The following is a 19,330-nucleotide window of genomic DNA, read 5'->3' as shown; positions in this document are numbered from 1 at the left end:
TTACAATTGCCTAGGTTGAACAGGTGGGCAGCAAGTAGGGACACAGGTGGGTTCTACTAATTCTAAAGCAATATCAGTCCACAGAAGAAACAGCAGCTCCCCTGGAGCTCTCTTTGGCCAGATTCAAACTGCACATATATTTTCCTTTTTAGTCCTGGATATACAAGTACATGAGGCTTCAGTTACATTCAGCACCTGGTTTTAGATATTCATGATGGGCAATGATGAGCACAGAGGGCAATTATTGGCTTTTACGGTTCCAGTCCTATGGTAACTTACATGCTTGTGTGTCTCATTGAAATAAGGGGCTTACCGCTGAGAAATTATGTACAGGATCAGGCCGCATTGCAAAACACAATAAAAGCATTCAGTTCTGATTCCATAAACAATTCACCGGTATTCTCTGCCATTAACAGCAGCATTTCACAGGGATTCAGGTTTGATTCAACTATTGCTAGGAGTTTGTTTTAGTTTGCCTATCCCCAGCTCAGCTCTTTAAATAACTGCAGGAAACTCTTACAGTGTTATTGCGGGGAAAACATTTGGAGAAGGAGGTGTTGTGGAGTGTGTGGTACGTTTAGTCCATTATTATTTAAAACAGGATCAAGTTAAGTATATATAACAATATTTATAAATTAAAAATAAAACTCTGGAAAGAAGATGCCAAGTGCTGCTCCCCACTGTAAATACTAATCTATAAATACCAGTCTAGCGCTACTGAAAAGCCATCAACTTCTTAACAAAAAACCTTAAACAAGAATTTGCTCTTGTTGCATAGAATGCACTTTTCTCTTCCACACTGAGCGAAGGGGTGACCCTTTTAATTCCAAGGGCCACGTTCTTGGATGAGCAACTTCCTGGAGGCTGCACACCAGTGGTGAGCAAGACCAGAAGCAAAAGTGGGCAGTTCAATGGATGGGGTTTCCCCCTTTCTACAAGGGGCCACGTTCCAAGCACACAAGTGTCAGGTTTCTACATGCCCTCTCTGTCCATCCAAGCAAGCAAACAGGAATTAGCATGGTTCAAGGGTGCCTTCCAAACAGCCAAAGCCACTTGAGGAGGGTCTAGAGCAGGACCTGTGGCTTAGGAAGAGGACATGGTGGCTGTGCTCTGCCTCCACGGTCGGGAGGCAGAAATGCTTCTGAGCGACAGCTACTGGAAACCGCGGAAAGGGAAGAGCGCTCGTGCGTCCGCCGTGAGCCCACCCCTGCCAGCGGCGCCACTCTAACCGCTCGTATCTCTAGTTATCCGCACGTCTACTTTCTCATTGGGCGTTTTCCAAACTCGGACCGGAAGTGCCCTTGAAGGGGCGTTCCTTCCTGCGCCTTCTCTCTGTGGTCCTACGGGGAAGCTTCCTCCCCGCCGCTCTGAGGGCCTCTCTATGGCGGTGGCGGTGCTGCGCAGCCTGGGCGACGCCGTCCCGCAGGACTTGCCCGCGGCCGCGGGGCTGCTGGTGGCCCCGGCCGACGGGCAATGGGCCTCGGTGGCGGCGGCGGCCTCGGCGGGCGGCCCTCTGGTGCTGGCCGTCCGCCCGGCGGGGTCTGAGGCGCAGCCGGTGCTGCTGTGCGCGGCGCTGCTGGAGGCCTCGGCGGCCTCGGAGCCGGAGCTGTGGCTGGGCCGGGCCTTCCTGAGGCAGCTGGGCCTGGCGGCGGGGAGCCGCGTGCGGGTCTGGCCCGTGAGGAGGCCGCCGTTGCTAGGCTGGGTGTTGCTAGGGGCGGCGGGGGCGGGGCGGGCTCCGCGACCCGCCGCCGCCTCCTCGGGCTCCAGCGTCCTGGTGCGGCGCGGGGAGACGCTGCCGGGCTCGGGGCTGCTGGTGCTGGAGGCCCGGCCGGCCCTGCAAGGGCTGCTGGGCGCCGGCACCCGCTTGGCCGTGACTGAACTGAGGGGCGGCGGCGGCGGCGGGGAGAGCCGGGACCGGAGCGGGGAGCCGCCGCTGGTGTCCGCGTGGGCGCACGGCGGGGAGCGGCTGGTGAAGGCGGAGCGGGGCCACGCGGCCCTGTGGGGAGGCGAGGCCGGCGAGACCCTGTGGGTGACCCGCGGCGGCCTGCGCAGCCTGGGCCTTTTCCACGGGGAGTGGGTGTCCGTGTCGAGGCCGGGAGGCGGCTCCCGCCACTTGGCCACCGTGCGAGCCCTCGACCCCCGGTGGTACTTCTCCCTCGCCGAGGACAGGCGACGCCGAGCCGCCGAGGAGGACGCCTTTCCGCACGAGAGGGCGCTGCTCCCCGCCACCTTGGCCTTCAACCTGTCCTGCGACCCTCTGGAAGGCGCGCTCCTTAAAATCCAGGTGGGTTGCACCTGTGCGGAGTGAGGCGCCCAGCTGGCAAAACAGGTGCTGAGCGTGGGAAGCTGCCTTGCACCATGTAGGGCAGCTTTCAAATTACCACGGTTCTTCCTGCTGGGACTGAGAAGAAGAGGAGTTTGGATTTGATATCCCGCCTTTCACTCCCCTTCAGGAGTCTCAAAGCAGCTAACAATCTCCTTTTCCTCCCCCCCCCCCAATAAACACTCTGTGAGGTGAGTGAGGCTGAGAGACTTCAGAGAAGTGTGACTGGCCCAAGGTCACCCAGCAGGTGGGTGCGACTCCCAGATGTTTCAGCAGGCAAAACTACAGGCTACAGACTTTTTACCAAATGCATGCCCACCTCACACATCTGGGAACTGAATGCAAGACCTCCTGTTTGGAGGGAGAATAATGCCCGTAAATCTGGCCAATGCCACCCCCGCAAGGGTAAAGTTACCTTATTCCCTTTGGTGTGGCTTGTTTGGTATGTGGAAATTGGACTAGTAGCAGGATGGGGCTTGTCTGCAATAGAGTTGTGGTTATATAAGGAAGAAGTGTGGCTGCGTACCTTTGTGTCAAACGCCATAGAGCAAGAAGAGGTAGTTGCCACATCAGGATTACAGCAGTAGTGTAGGTCTACAGCATCTGTGAAGAGTCTTTAGTTATCTGTGGAACCTAGCCTATATTGTAAAAGATGTGCTTAGCAGAAAGACTCCTTAATGCATAGCATGCTAACTTTTAAGCTAGTTAGGGCTCAGTAGGGTCTTAGCTTCAATACTGGGGTGGGTTGAGGGAAGCTGCAGGTCTTTGCTATAGCACTGTTGTTAACAGCAATGAGGATTAAAAGTGAAAGGCAAGATCATGAGTTTGTCATGATAGCATGCAAAGATTGTTGTGAAGATGTTGTGGTGGACTTTGATTCTACAGTTAGAGATGAACTGAGAGTCTCTAAAGTGGAAGTTTGGGAACTTCTGATGTGCAGCATGGGGAGGATCTCTATCTGTATACAATTTTAAAAATCTTGTGTGATTATGCCAGTGTATAGACCCAAAGGTAACAGGCGTGTGACTGCTTGGGTAAAGTTAGTTCTGTATTCAGGATTGCATAACAATCACTCATCTTTATCTCCTTTCCACTTTTATGAACTTCATTGAGCTTTATCTTGCATTTAGAGACGGTGTTTCCCCTTCAGATACGTCATTCTTTTCTTGATTTATACATTGAAAATTTCACCCTTAACTCCAGGCTGGAATGCTTTTGGAAAAAACTACCACCCCCTAGTTGTATATTCAGAATTACCAACAGAGATTGGAGCTCCTGTTCCATACACATATGTACTGAATGAATGAAAACATCTGCCACTGAGTTAGTCAAAGACGCAATCTTGCTGTGTGGCACCTTAAAAAATTAACAAACTTATTGTGGCATAAGCTTTCCTAGACGGGAGTAAACTAATCACATGTATTAAGCATTATCAGGAAACTGGCAGGTATGGATACTCATATTTGTAAGGCAGAGGGTGAAAATGTAGGCAGTGAAGTTAGCAGGGAATGAAATGGAACAATTACAGACTGTAACAATGATGTTAAAGCGGGAATAATGAAATTAAAAGGTTTAAAACACCTTTGTGACGGGAAAATTGGGTTTTCTCTAACCTATTATGGGATGGGAAAAATTAGGCCTGGTACTCAAAGGTTTGTTGTTGTTGTTTAGTCGTTTAGTCGTGTCCGACTCTTCGTGACTCCATGGACCAGAGCACGCCAGGCACTTCTGTCTTCCACTGCCTCCCGCAGTTTGGTCAGACTCGTTACTGTAGTTAAAAAAGATTGTTCTGTCCTAATCTCCTAGTTGTTAATTTTGTGTAGTGGAATTAAAATGGAATAGGGTTGTTTGTCCTCCGTAGAGATATGGGGAAGCTGCTGGTGCGCAGGAGTTAAAAGGAAGTCGGTCCTTGCTATCTGTGCCACCCTTTGCCAAGGAGCTACACATAGAGATTGTGTCCTCACCAGCCTACAGCATCACAGGAGTATATGACCAAATTCTCTACCAACACTTTCAAACTCCCAGGTTAGCGTTTCAGTAAAGACAATAACTTAACCTCTGCATCCCTCTTTATGAGATCAAGGGATAATCTTGTTACTGTGCTTCTTATTTACTGCATGAGCACACAATTAGCAGGACATGGGCTTGTTGCTCATGTGCCACATTTTAGAAGCTTGCTTAGGCATTTTAAACATTATAAGTGGACAAGTAAAGTATTGATTCTGGAAATATTTAGAATATCTGTCTTAAATCAGTGAAATATATTGGTTGTGCCAGCTGAGAGAACCCTTAAAAATGTTTGCAGTAACATTGTGATCTTAAGCCTGTCTTTGTGGGGTCTGTATGCCAAGTACATTTCACAGTCATTTCACAGAATCATAGAATTGTAGAGTTGGAAGGGATCCTGAGGGTCATCTAGTCCAACCCCCTCAACTTTCCTCTCTTATTCAGTGGCCAGTGGTGCTAATCACAGCTGAGAGTTGTGGTCCAAGATCTGGACTGAAAGCTGGTTAATGCAAAGTAACTCATAGAACATATTTCCAGTGAAAATTAAGCAAGCTCAGAACCTGATCTCTTTTAAACATGCTTTATAGACACACTCTTTAAAGGAATGGCCTTGGGAGAATGAAATGTGATGTTGGACCAAATTATCAGCTATTTTTTCAATGTTAATTGTAGTTTTCTTTATTCATTGAATCTAATGAGATTTTATAGTTTTACCGTAATATTTTACTGATTGGTTTTTTTAATGTGAATTGGTTTGTAAGACAATTGTCCTAAAAGCAGTATAGATGTCTTTATAAACAAAAATAATGTAAGTAACAAATACCATTGTTAAGGTTACAGTCCCCCACTATGTTTCATTCCCCCTCACTTTTTCTGTATGCTTTATAACAAATTGATTTAAATATGATTGTAACAGGCAAGTTATATATTACTGCATTTGTGCAGAAAGGTTATTCCATCTGGTGATTCCTTTTTCACACCAAATGCTGGCAGTACAGTGAAGAGGCCTCTGTTTTTGAGGCATACAAGTTCATTCAGCACTTTCTGTTCATAACAAAAATTAAAATTGCTAGTTAGACCACATATCTGTCTGCCGCAGGGTATTAAACACTTGAAATATTTCTGATGGCCTCCCTTGCTTCTTTTCAGACTATTGCATTGTCACACATATTTTTCTCCCTTCCTTTAGTTTGATAACACATGTATCACCATGACTGTTTTGTTGCAGGCTAGTCCAGGAGGAAGATATTCTGTGTATTCCAACAGTCGGGCATCCTGAGTTCTTAGAAGGAAATTCAGATAAGTTCTCTAGGTATGTTTTCCATTTTGTTAAAGCTAACTGATCTGTCATTTTGCAGTTATCAGTCTGCTTACTTAAAAATCTGATTGAAGTAGCCTCTATTGGTTTGGGTTAAATGCCTAGGGAGAGCTGTCCTGGAAAATCAGAAGCTTGTTTACCCTGGATTGATGGTACCATTACAGTGGTGCCCCGCAAGACAAAAAACTTGCAAGGCGAAAGAGTTTTCCGTTTTTTGAGTCGTTCCGCAAGACGAATTTCCCTATGGGCTTGCTTTGCAAGACGAAACGTCTTGCGAGTTTGTTTCCTTTTTCTTAAAGCCGCTAAGCCGTTAATAGCCGCTAAGCCGTTAGTAGCCGCTAAGCCGCTAATAGCCATGCTTCGCAAGACGAAAATACTGCAAGACGAAGAGACTTGCGGAACGGATTAATTTCGTCTTGCGAGGCACCACTGTATTATAGTCTTGCAGATTGTGGCTTTATACCTAAGGAAGTCCTGTGCTGTTAGGGGCTGTTCTTTAATTTCAGAAAATGGTAAATGCTGGTGTTTTTGGAGAAAAATAGCAATTGAGGAAAAAATCCATAGAACTACCTAAAGCTTGTGCTTTTGCAAAGTATATTTTTTCATATAAATACTCCAGTTATTTTCTATTGATTCCTCATTTAACCAGTGCATTTGGTACTGGAATTTTAGCCTGTTTGCTCTTCAGACAGGGTGGGGTATAAATAAAATTTATTATTATTATTATTATTTTATTATTCATTCAGATGGCCAGACCTCTACTTCAAGGTAAAAAATATAGTAGCAGCAGACGAAAAAGAGCAGAGCCTGGGGTACCTGGCCGACACTCAGAACACGTCTTTATTTCTGGTAAGGTTTAAAAAGTGTTTTAGGTAAATAGCATATTCTAGTGCTGACATCAGAGCTCTTGAGTATAATAAATATAAAAATATAAATAATGGTTAGGGGATTGCATACAAAATTCAGAGAGATGTAATGTTGAAGTGGAACACATTTATCCCAACTTTTTAACACCTGTTTTCCTTAGCTGCAAAACAGGAAAAAAATATTTCTCTTCTATTAAAATGTGGTAGGACTTCCAGGGACCTGATCAGTCATTTAAACAGCTACCTTTGCTCTAAAGCAGTGATGGCCAAACTTGGCCTTCCAGCTATTTTTTGGGACTACAATTCCCACAATCCCTGACCATTGGTCCTGTTAACTAGGGATGATGGGAGTTGTAGTCCCAAACAACTGGAGGTCCCAGTTTGGCCATCACTGCTCTAAAGGGTATTTGAGTGATTTGAGAAGACATATTCATATCAGGTAATTATCATTTCCCGTTTTTTGTAGGTTGGTTCAACAAACAGTGCTGTCCCATCTTTCCCGTCTCAAAATGCTCATGGGTTTTGGAATAGTTTATCTCCTGCTGGACTCTGCAACATAGTGAAACAGCTTTGTGATATTCTTGGGCCACACTTACACAGTAGGTAAGTCAGCTGACTCGACCTAATTCTACCACATAATACATTGCTGCAGATAGCTTTGGGGGCTGGGTCTGTGCTGCATGTAGCTGTTGCCATTTACTGATAGATTTTGGGAATTCAGTATTATTACTTTGGTTATGGGGTGGTAGGATTTTTCTGGTTCTGGACCATGCCACATTTAAGTGTTGTTCATTCAAGGTGCTCCTGTGACAGTGGGTCCTGAAATCAATTTCTCATTGAACCTTTGGGACCTGATACAAGGCTGCCTTCAGATGTCTTCTAAAAGTTGTATAGTTCTTTATCTTCTTGACATCTGAAGGGTGTTCCACAGGGAGGGTGCCACTACTGAGAAGGCCCTCTGCCCGGTTCCCCGTATGTTTATGTGGTTGTGCTGCAGACTCCCTCTTTTGCTTTCTTCTTTTGTAATACTAATTAATGAAGTTGCTGGTTTTTGTGTTCTAGGGGGACTCTACTAAATGGAGCTGGAAGCATTCTTCTTTCAGGACCCAGTGGTGTGGGGAAACTGACAGCTGTCAGAGCTGCCTGTAGCCGCCTCAATCTCCATTTGTTCAAGGTAGTTTGTCTGAGCCTTCCATTTGATTTTTTAATGTCATTGAACATCTGGAAAATGGCCTTGAAATAATGCAGTGCTACTTACAAATAGCAATGTTCTCTTTTTGCTTTTGTGACCCCAAATTGCCACTCAGGTACAGTGGAGAAAAGTGGTTTCTCCATAGAGAACTTCTGGCATTGCATATTCCTTCTTCACCCTACATCTGTCCTCTTTCCCTCTTAGCTGAGGGTGAATTGTATTTGTCTCTTGCCCCTTCCAATTTGGGCATCTTACCTGAATGCAGAGTGCTTCTGCTGTTGGGAGTGCTTACAAGGAATAATAGGGGTTTTATAATTTCCTTATAAAGGATACTTCTTTCTAAATGCATGCATCTCTGAAATAAGAGGCAGTTTTGGACTTCTGGGTCTTCTCTCAAAACTCCCACCTTCAGAGGATCAGGACATGTTTATCCACCAATTGATGACACCGCACTGTAGCTCTGTGCTGCTTCCACTGCTTTTTCTTCCCTATGAAGGCATTTTTTAATCAAGTATTCCATTTGTTTGAAATCTTGCTTTAGCATAGGGAAAACAACAGGACACTGTTTCTATAGCCTTAAAAAATTAAAATTACCCCTATCTGTAATATTGTTCTTCAACTGCTGGGTTGTATCAGTTGAGAGGCCACCAAATTGTATTTGTCTTTAATTTTCGTGAAAGTTATATACCAATCATAAGAAAGCAACAATCTGAAAGTGGTAAGATGGGAGGAAGCCTGATACAGCTTTTCTTTCCCATATACGATAGTCTGCACTTGCTAAAATTCTCCCATCCTCACACCTGTTAAAGATGTCTACAAGAAAATGGTGGGCATATACAGTTGTAAAAGAGGTTATTGTATGGTTGTAGGTTAAAAATGTGTCCAAGGAATAAACTAGTCTAGATCAGCAGAATCTGCAGCCATTTCCCCTGCATGTATTCTTCAAATATTTTTGCAATGCAGTCCTCAACATATCTTTGTCCCCTGGCTTCCTGTAGGTGGATTGTGTTAGTTTGTGTGGTGACACCAGTGGATCCACAGAAGCAAAACTGCATGCTGCGTTCTCACAGGCTGAGGTCTATAGCCCTTGTGTCCTGCTAATGAAAGATATAGAGCTGCTGGGAAGAGATCGTGATGGACTTGGGGAGGACTCCCGAGTAATTCTTGCATTACGGCACCTTCTCCTGGACAGAGAGGCAAGTACTAGGTATGGATCGTCACACTAGGATTTTCTGGTGTTTTGTTTCTGAAGGATGGCTATCACTATGGTGTGCCTGTTTCTACAACCTAGCAGTTAAATGAGTAGTTCTTCTCTGGCTGCGTGATATTGAAATTTTGGATCACTGCTCTAAAAAACACACAGTGTATTATCAATATAGAGTGGGGCCTTCTTTATATTCTAACTGCGATTTTCACGTAAGCACTTAAGAAGAGCCCTGCTGGATCCAGCATTGTGTTCTCAACCCTGGCTGAAATATTCATGGCTCATCTGTGTGTTTTCTCACTAGTTATCCTGTCCTGGTAGTAGGAACAACGACCAGGCTTGGGAATGTCCCTACGGACTTGCAGACGGCTTTCCTTCATGACCTGAAAATCGAAGCACCGTCTGAGGAGCAGAGGAAGGCCATTCTAAGCATGCTGACAGAGGGCTTGCCTTTGGGAAAAGAAGTGAGCCTGACTAAGCTAGCCCGGCAAAGCGCGGTGAGTTGCATCCCAAACGGCAGGACAGCCTAGTCGATGTTACAAGGGGAGCTTAGTTGCCACAGTGTGTGATTTCTTCTGGTGCTGAATGATCACCTTGCAGTAGGAAAGAACAACCAGGCCATTGGTCCCTTTTAACCCAGTGTTGTCTGGCAGCAGCTCTCCATGGTTCCAGACCAGGGCCTCTCCCTGCCCTAGCTAGAGACATTGGGGATTGAACCTGGGACCTTCTTATGCAAAGCCATGCTATGCCACTGAGCTGCAGCCCTTCCCAGGAATTGCTTCTTTTTTATGCAAGCAGCATGACCCAAATAGGAATGCAGAGTGCTGGATCTCACTACTTTAGGCCCCAAGTCAGATTCCCTGGAAAAGACTTATCAAAAAGAATTATCTACAGTATGTAAACTGGGAATGTGGTCAAGCTCATGTAGCTATTTGACTTGAGTTCTAGCCTATGGATAGCCAGTATTACACAAATATAGGTATCTTGGTTGCCTTCGCTAGGAGGGCTTGGAGGCCCTTGCAAACCAATATAAACCTGCCTGCAGTAGCATTCTCCATTACTTCAGTGGTGTGCTCACATAGCTTGAGGGAATGGGTACAGGAGGATTTCCCCAGATTTTTCTGTGTAGAGAATTAAACCTCTTCATCCTTATCCTTAAGGGGTCTTATTTCAGAATGCTTTCTCTGCTTGCCTTGGGAATTGCTCCACTACTAGCATCTTGTTCCATGTTTGCAGGGCTTCGTTCTGGGAGACTTCTGCACTTTGCTTTCCCACAGCAGCCGTGCAGCCTGTGCAAGGATCCAGAATTCAAGGTACTGGAGGAGACTTTTTGGTGATTTGTAAGCCTTCAGGTGATTGCTGCAAATCTTTTATACACTTTGGAAGATGAGATTTAGGTTTCCTAACTGTGGATGGGATAAGGGAGGCATGCCGGTTTGTGATCTTCAAGACCTGAGGTGCCAGGAGTCAGGAGGGAATAGCACAAGGAGCAAGTACAAAGAGTCCACCCTCTCCAGTTTGTGTGTGTCCATGGGGTGGTGGCTTAGTAAAATGACTGAAAAGATTTGTCTTTGGAAACTTACTGTGGCAGCATTTGATAGAGCCCCAGTGACTCTTAAGACTTTTTGGTGAAAGTATGCTGGGCTAGAGAATCCCCACAGGAACCTTCTATTTTTCTGTTTTTGCACTGTTTCTCTTCCCTGCTTCCAACCATAGTTCCTTCGCCTACTGCCACTTTGGAGCAATTTCTCAGCTTAAATAGGGCAACTTAATTCCTTTTCACTATACTATCCCTGATGGTATCAGAGCCAGCCAGATTGGGCTGCAAGGCAATGTCAGTGAAGGGGAAATGAAGCTACTTTGCTCTCGCTCTTAAGGCCTGATTGAGCCTTAGTCATCAAAGCTCATCTGAGAGCAATATAGTGTAGAGCGATAACATCCTGCTCAGATGTGCATTTGACTTTGTGCCTGATTTCTCAGTGATTGTTTCATTTCTGCAGTACAGCAGAACCTGATTGTCAGGGTTCTCAAACACCTTTGTGGTGCAGCTGGTTGGTGTGCCCTGCAAATGATCAAAATTGAGGGCACCTATCTTTGGCACATCAGCACCCAGCTCAGCCCTGTAATTTGGAGACCTGTGGTCCAATTAACTTTTTATTATAATCAAGATTGCAGAAAACAGTTTGCTGTTTCTGTTTCCACTTTGCCAGCTTCCTGGGGGGACTGAGTGAGGAGGAAGAGCATGATTTTTGTGCTGCAGGCTTCCCTCTTCTAGCAGAAGATTTTGGTGTTGCACTGGATAAGCTGCATGATGCTCATTCGCAAGCAATAGGAGCTCCAAAGGTATGACTAATAAGAAGCTTGATTTTAAAAACCCCCACAAACCACCCTCTGAGTTCTCATGCAACTCTCTGCTACAATTAAGTGGATAATGTCATCATCGCGTCTTGCTCCAATGACTAAACCACACTAACTAGATAGTGCTTACGCGATCTTTCACAAATTTTATTCATAAGATTTCAGTCGTAATCACAATCGAGGGTGTACATTAATTTAAAATCAATAGAATATCCAGTCATAAATGTTAAAAACATTATAAAGAAGTAGGGAGGGAGCAATGCTTATCAAAGCTTAGACAAAATAAATTTGTAGTAATCTGTAAATTTTCCAGTGTAAAAAACCCAAAACTTATCTCCTTTCACTAACAATTGCAGGGCCAAATTGAGTCGCCCCCCAGTAGGAAATTCCAGAGAGATGGTGTCTAAAATGTTGGTGTCCTTGGGAAGGAACATTACCACTAGTAGTAGTACTATTAACTGGGGAAAGCTGTGTAATCATGCAGATCTTACTATATTAAAATACAGGAATCTTCTGCTTCCTTTTCGGACAGGGGTTGTGGAACACATTAATTGGTATTCAACCTTGAACCACTTTAAGGCTTAAGGAAATCCACATAATCCCGTTTTTCATTCTGATATTGTTGGAGCTAATGAATGGGCAACATAAATGAGTCTTGCAAGCCCTCATAACTGAGAAAATATAATTCTACAACACTGGAAAGGCAGCTCTCTGCCAACAATTGCACTGTGGACTTGGAACCTTACTGTGTGTTTGATCTTTGAACATGCAACAGTTTGAACATAAACAGTTTCCAGATATAGACAAGGATAATTGGTCCATGTACACTGAAATCTATTTTTTGTGATTGAGTCTGTTGTAAAGTAGCAACTTTATGAGCCAGAAACTGTTTGAAAAATTCCAATCAGAACTGTAAGCCTCCCTCTTCCTCTTCATCCTTTACCTATGATTTGGTGTTATATAAATGAATTAATAATGCATTGTCAATACATGAAATAAGCAGCAGGGCTTCACCTTTTGATATTAAGGTGTAAGTGAGTACGTAAGGGAGAAGAGCTACTAAAGGTAGCTAAAGTGCAGTTAAGGGTGCAACATGGATGATTCCAGATGAGACCAGTCTTCACTTGCCTCTTGGAGCAGGAGGAGGATGCTGTGAGAGCAGTGGCAGTCGCTGGATGGCGCAGAGGGGAGTGTTGTGGTCTCAAAGGGTTTATGGGACTGTGTCTTGAGAGCACCGTAAAAAGAAAAAAGTGCAAGTCTTGGTTTATGAAATAGGGTTGTAGACTTGGCAAGAGTTGCAAGGTTGTCCTGTCTCCGCAGATACCTTCTGTCTTCTGGCAAGATGTTGGTGGGCTCCAGGAAGTGAAGAAGGAGATCTTGGACACCATTCAGCTTCCTCTAGAACACCCAGAGCTACTATCTTTAGGTCTTCGCCGCTCTGGCCTTCTGCTCTATGGCCCTCCCGGAACAGGGAAAACGTTGCTAGCAAAAGCTGTGGCAACTGAATGCACCATGACTTTCCTCAGGTGGGCATTGTGGCAGAAAGGGATAAGGGGAGCCTTGGGGCGCAGAGCTCGGAATAACCAGCCCTGTCTTTTCTCTTTCTCAGTGTGAAGGGCCCGGAGCTCATCAACATGTACGTTGGGCAGAGTGAGGAGAATGTGCGTGAAGGTTAGTGTGGAGCTCCAGTGTGGAGCAGAGGAATGCATTATGTATGCTGCTGGTTTTAGCATACTCTGCAAGATGCACATTAATTTCTGAAGAAGTGTGCATGCACTTAGAAGTTGGTTTCTAAGGTGCTACTAGACAATTTTTTAATATATTTCTACTGCTTCAGACCAACATGGCTACCTACCTGAACCTATTAATTTCTCTCTCTCCCTCTCTCTCATATCAGTGTTTGCCAGAGCCAGGGCAGCTGCTCCCTGCATTATCTTTTTTGATGAACTTGATTCCTTGGCACCCAATCGTGGGCGGAGTGGAGACTCCGGTGGTGTAATGGACCGGTGAGTGCCACTTGTCAGCTGCTGTTAAGAAATGCTGAAGCCTAAGCATCCTGCTGTGGCAAACTCCGTGCAAACTCTTGATTTTTTTTTTCCTTTATCCATGCTTGGTATAAAGATCCAGGCAGGCCGGAGGTATCTGGATGTGTTCCATAAAACCTGGACTCCCACTGTCAAATGTATAAACACTATAAAGGCTGGGGTGCCCCACTCCCTGATGGCACACAGGTTGTCTTTGGTCCCTGAACCTTAGCTTTGATGATCCTATGTTTTTCTGCATTGGGGCTTAGTTCTAGAAGATAGAAAGGGTGAAAATAAATTTTATCGAAAATCTTAATATCCCACCTTTCTATGTGGGATATTCAAGGCATTCAAGGCAGCCGCTAATGTTAATGCAGCCATCTTTTTGTATTTTGATGTAATAGAACAAAAAGCAGATCCTGCAACCAAGGTTAACTTAAACAAAATGTGTCTCTCTCTCTCTCTCTCTATATATATATATATAAAGCACTAGCAAAATATGACTTCATCTCTGGATCCCAGCTAAAAACTGCCTTCACAGGCATACCAACTGCCCTGGGCATTTGATGCCCAATACCTGCCTAGGCATTTGGTGCTTCAAAGCTTGCACTAGCTGCCCTTATGCCATTGGGCCAAGTTTTTATATTCTTATGGAAGGCCCGCAACAACTGGTGTCCAGGATACCATGAGCACCACCTGATTCCTTCTATCCCTGCCCAGTCTGTCCCCATGACTTAGATGCATGGCTCATACCTGCCAGGTGTTCAGTATTGTGGGCCCATTTCTGTCAAAACTCACTCCCGGCTGAGATCAGATAGATTTCCTCCCAGATAAACTTCCGGCAATTGGTGTAGACCTTTTTTATATCTGCTTGCATTTAAGTTTTCTTATTTTTAATGGTTAATTTAAACTGATTTTATCTTTTTATATCTTTTGCAACCTTATTGTAGACCACTTAGAGACTACGGTGTTAAGCAGTATATAACACAAAATAATAAAAATATCCAGTACAGCTATAGCACTAACCAAATGTTGGTTTGTTCTGTCATGTGAAGCAGAATATAACTCGGTCCTTGAACGAGAAGAATATGGCAGTGGTCAGATGAGAAATTTGTAAAGCAGGGTGAATCTTTAAGATTCTTAGAATCAATGTCTGCCTCTTGTGAGAAGCGGGACCTTACAGTTATAGAGAAATATAGGAAGATTGGATTTTGCCAATCTTCCAAGACGTGATGCTCTTGCTGTGAGAAGAAAAGTTCTATTTTTGATTCTTACTTCACTCTGCAAAGTTAGTGGCTTGCTTGTACATCCCCTTTGCCCTACCTTGTCTATTAAGAACTGTTTTCGTTCAAGGCAAGTAGTTTTTCTCTCAGTGGTGTATAGCAACTAGTACAGTAATACTTTTGAGCTTAGCTTGGTCATACCTATCTGAAGCAGTGCTTTGTGTATGTACTGTTTGGAGTAATGAGTTGACTTGCTCAATGGCTGCACTAGGATTTGTGGCATTTAAAAATCTTTTCTTTTTCCCCTTGGTAGAGTGGTGTCTCAGCTACTAGCAGAACTTGATGGACTTCATTCTTCTCGAGATGTCTTCGTTATTGGAGCTACAAACAGACCTGATCTTCTAGATTCAGCATTGCTCCGGCCAGGCAGGTATGATTCTCACTATTATTGGTTTTACACACACACACAGCACATGTATATACGTGGCACTTTACAAAGAACAGGTATAACAGATCTCTGGCTCTTAAAATCTAAAATATAGACAGGGAAACAAAAGATGTGATTACTTCATTTGTGTGTACCATGACCTAGTTACAGTAGAGGCAAGGACAAAGTTAGATTAGTGTAGTATCCTAACTCCCCACTCCCTCACTTGTTGCAAGTCTTTGAAAGCAAGTTAAGATGTGAAGCACTAAGAGGTTGCCTGTCCCTTCTGTTCTGTTTGTGTTACATTTTTGGCAGACAAATCCTCTGCCCAAAGTGAGGTCTTGAAGTGCTTTTCCACGCAAAATAACAGACAATTTGTTGCTTCTTCCTTGTCTATTTGATGCTGGATGCATTCATTTGCTCTAATTTAGCGCAATAGTTTTCAAAGGTTTTTCCCCCGTACACTTGAAAATTGCTGGAGGTCTTGGCAGACAACTTAATAAAATTTACTAATGTTTTAAAGTACCAACATCGTTCTAAAAACAGGTGGAAATCATGGGACACGGCAGGCTACCAAAAAGGGCCCCTTTAACTTCTATGGAAAATGAATAAGACTTCCCCTGTGGGCCCTAGGCAAGTGCCCTAGTCAAAATAGCCCCCATCTTCATTGTAGAAGGTATCAGTTATGCACAGAGTCAGGTGCGGGCTTTCTTGAAGGTTGCACTTTTTTCTTCTCATTTCTTTGCACACTGTGAGTGGAGCTACCTGGAAAATGTTAGCTATATTGAATTAAAAGCTCCACAGCCTAACAATAGAAGTCTGCTCTCAGATCTTCTTGAGGTTGTGTGTGTTTTCTGAATAGCATGTATGTATATTGGACAACTGCACTTTGTCTCTTTATTGTCTGTTTCCCTGGCAGATTTGATAAATTGGTCTATGTGGGTATAAATGAAGACCGAGACTCTCAGCTGCAAGTACTAAATGCTGTCACCAGAAAGTGAGTGCCTACCATAAAATAAAAGTAGTGACAAAGCGAAAGCCCTGTGATTCCCAATATTTCATGGCCTTAGTATTCCTTGTATATAGCTGTTCACTCCGCAGGGGAAGAGAAGTCTGTGCAAAGTGGTACCTCCACTCCTACAAGCAGCTAAGTACAACTGCAACTTGCTGCTTTGCATTCAGAAGATCTTTCACATCATGGGCTGCAAGATTGTGAATAAGTGTTGTCCTTGTGCAGTCCCTTCTGCTCTTGAGCATGAGGCTTATTTGATTGCTTCCCGTTTTAAGCAAATCAATTTACTGTAACAAATGCATGAAGGATAAGGCTATGTTCTACCCGCCCTGTTGGAAGCATCATGCCTCTGCATTCCAGTTGCTGGGAATTAAAAGATGCTGTGTTTAGGTCCTGATCTGCAGGCTTTCCATAGGCATCTAGGTGGCCATTGTGAGAATGGGATGGGCCTTTGGCTTGATCCGGCAGGGTTGTCTTATACTCTTTATGGAGTGGTGAAAGCAGCAGAACTGCAGGATAGGTTAAAACTGGATTAACAGCCTCTGCTGATTTGGGCTTGATAGCTTAGCCCACTGCATCAGCACCTCCTTTTGCTGCTTTTGTTAAAAGAAGAGCAGACAACCTTACACTATGAAGTTTCTGATCTTAGAAGGCTGTGAATGTTAAATTGGCTGCAAATCTTCCCAAGAGAGGTGTGTGCTATTGTGAGACCGATAATTCTCATTTGGTGTTTGCCACATTAGGCCTGGATAGCTCAGTTGGCTAAGCATGGTGCTGATAATGCTAAGGTTGCAGGTTTGATCCCCGTTTGGGACAGCTGCATGATCCTGAATTGCAGGGAGTCAGACTAGATCAGGATTTCCCAAACTTGGCTCTCTAGTTGTTTTTGGACTACAGTTCCCATTATCCCTGACCACTGGTCCTGCTAGCTAGGGATGATGGGAGTTGCAGTCCAAAAACTGCTAGAGATCCGAGTTTGGGAAACCCTGAACTAGATGATCCTCGGAGTGCCTTCTAACTCTACATTTCTATGATCACACTCATTTGAACCTGGGATTTAGGGTTATTCCTTTCTGTCCACAGCTCTCAGACGGGCTGCAGTCTAACAACAATCTTTCTTTGATACTAAGCCTTGGATATATTCTTCCTTGGTAGGTTTAAGCTGGATCCTTCCGTCAGTCTCCTTGGTATCCTTGACAAGTGTCCCGTACAGCTAACGGGAGCAGACATATATGCACTCTGCTCAGATGCCATGATGTCTGCTATTAAAAGAAAAGTGGCGTGGATAGAGGAAGGTAAGGAACTGGCATAGCTCAGCTAGATTCAAATCTACTAAGAAAAATGCACAGCAGGCAGTTAAGACAGGATGATGGACAGGTTCTGGAAAGAGAAAAATGTTCTTTATGGGCTATTGCTTCTTTGAAGCTAATTCCGTGAACAAGATAACTGAACTCTTTACTGTGTCCATCCATCTCCAGTGATGGGATAGAAAGGCAGAATACAAATATTTTAAATAAACGTTTGATCAAGTGTTTGGCAAAACTATTACTGCTTTACGTCCTTCTGTTTGGACTTGCATATCAATAAGCAAAGATCAGTTCTAAATAGTGGAGTAGAAAATCAGATTGGTCTCAAGCCTCTGAGACACTTGGCAGACAGGGGTGTGTGTAATTGAGAGGAATTAGCAGGCATTAACTGGAAGGGTAAAATATTCCTTTGTTCTTGGGCTTCTTTTATGGGAATGATATATAGAAAATCTCCTTTTTACAGGCTGCAGTGTAATTTCAGACCTGAGGGTGGAATATATTATTTCCCCTGTGATGCGTCTCTCAGAATTTTCTGTATTGCTGCTACCTGTGCCACCCTTGGGGCTGTTCTTGAGGCATTCTTTGGAAAATAGGTTGAGTTACTTGTGGGGGTCTAATTGTGCTATCTGGATTGGACTGAACTGACTTTGCTTGAGGTGGGAACCTGTTAAACACATATCTATGAGAGACTGGCATAAGTGGGTCTTGATCCAGCTGTTAGGATTCTGTCGTTTGGTAAAACGTTGTGGAAACGAGATGTTGTCTAGTGTAAAGAATCAGTGCACTGTGAAAACTTTGCACTTTGGAGCACTATTCACAGTTGTCCGAGTTTCTCTCTGCACTTGAAAGACTTGTAGAAGTTTTTGCATCTTTCCACTGCTCCCCACCCCATTTTGCATACCCAGGAACAGTTTGTGGGTGTGCAGCATCTGACATGTCTAAAATGAGGAACTTTTTTGGCAACCATTTTGCTCTTTTTCTCCAGGGCTAGACACAGAGACTTCAGACCTAACTCTAACCATGGAGGACTTTGTACAAGCTGCAACAAGGCTGCAGCCGTCTGTTTCCGAACCAGAACTGCTTAGATACAAACTAATCCAGCAGAGATTTGCTGCTTGATTAAGGATCCAGCAGGACCAGAAAGAAAGGGATACATATGGTTGGAACTGTATAATTCCATGGAATCTGGAAGAAATTTTTGATGTGTTGTTGTCTGTTCTGCTGGAGAAGTGAAAACAGTGGATTCCAATGGCCAGGTGAGTGAGAAAAACTGAAAATGGGATCTAGGCATGGAACTGAGACTATTGGCTGCTTAGCTGGGTAAGAACTCTCTCAAGCTAATCCTCAGGAGTTCTCAGCACCCTTGCTTATATATGAGAAGTTCAGGTTTCTTGAACACCCAGTGGAAAACCTTTGGATGCTAATATTTGGGTGGTGGTGCAGTGGCTGTGTCTAAGAATGGATAAATAAAAATCCTGTTTCTTTGCCAGAATGATGTAAATGCTCTTTAGTGCCTTTTATGAACTAAGATTTTCGGAGGGAGAAAGAGAAAACCATCAAAGCAGAGCAGAGCTCGCCTTCCTTCCTGTAGGGCACTCTGGTGCTTAATGCAATCACATACTTAATTGTTTTGTAGAACTGGTCTTGTTCCCATGCTGGCTCCTTCACCATTTTGCCAAGTTTATGTAATCTGCCAATATAATACAATCTCATTGGTGTTTACAGTTGTAGCAGTAAGGTAAAATATTCCCATTTTTTATTGTTGGGGGGGAGAAGAGAGACTGATAACTTTGTACTCTTTGGCTTGCTGGACTTATCCTACCACTTCTGCATTTGCCAGGGGAGGGGATTCAGCTCCCCGTTTTCCAGCTATGGAGCAAGGCAGCTCAGGCTGGCGGCCTAAAGTCTTGTGTAAAACTGCAGCAAAGTGTCCACAAACTTTTATTGCATGCCACAAGAACTCAAAAAAGCAGCTTTTATCATTCTTTTGAATTTCTGACTGCTCATGTGATTAAACAAGCAGTTGCATTCTGAACTAACAAAGATTTCCAGACAGTTTTCCCCACATA

At 44.1% G+C, this 19,330-nt stretch overlaps 1 protein-coding gene across 1 annotated transcript; it reads left to right on the top strand.

Moving 5' to 3' along the window:
• The first annotated feature begins 1,366 nt into the window (after positions 1-1,366).
• On the top strand, positions 1,367-18,753 carry PEX6 (peroxisomal biogenesis factor 6). The gene is made up of 17 exons (XM_082217410.1): positions 1,367-2,284; positions 4,185-4,348; positions 5,559-5,642; positions 6,395-6,497; positions 6,981-7,117; positions 7,577-7,688; positions 8,705-8,913; positions 9,215-9,407; positions 10,147-10,223; positions 11,121-11,253; positions 12,589-12,794; positions 12,878-12,939; positions 13,166-13,274; positions 14,829-14,945; positions 15,862-15,939; positions 17,110-17,249; positions 18,247-18,753. The coding sequence occupies exons 1-17, from the start codon at positions 1,382-1,384 to the stop codon at positions 18,378-18,380; spliced, it is 2,961 nt and encodes a 986-aa protein (XP_082073536.1). The 5' UTR covers positions 1,367-1,381; the 3' UTR covers positions 18,381-18,753.
• The last annotated feature ends 577 nt before the right edge of the window (positions 18,754-19,330 follow it).

The sequence above is a fragment of the Podarcis vaucheri genome, assembly GCF_965113315.1.
Source record: "Podarcis vaucheri genome assembly, chromosome: 3".
Classification (NCBI taxonomy): Eukaryota; Metazoa; Chordata; class Lepidosauria; order Squamata; family Lacertidae; genus Podarcis; species Podarcis vaucheri.
This window is presented reverse-complemented; position numbering and strand designations above follow the sequence as displayed.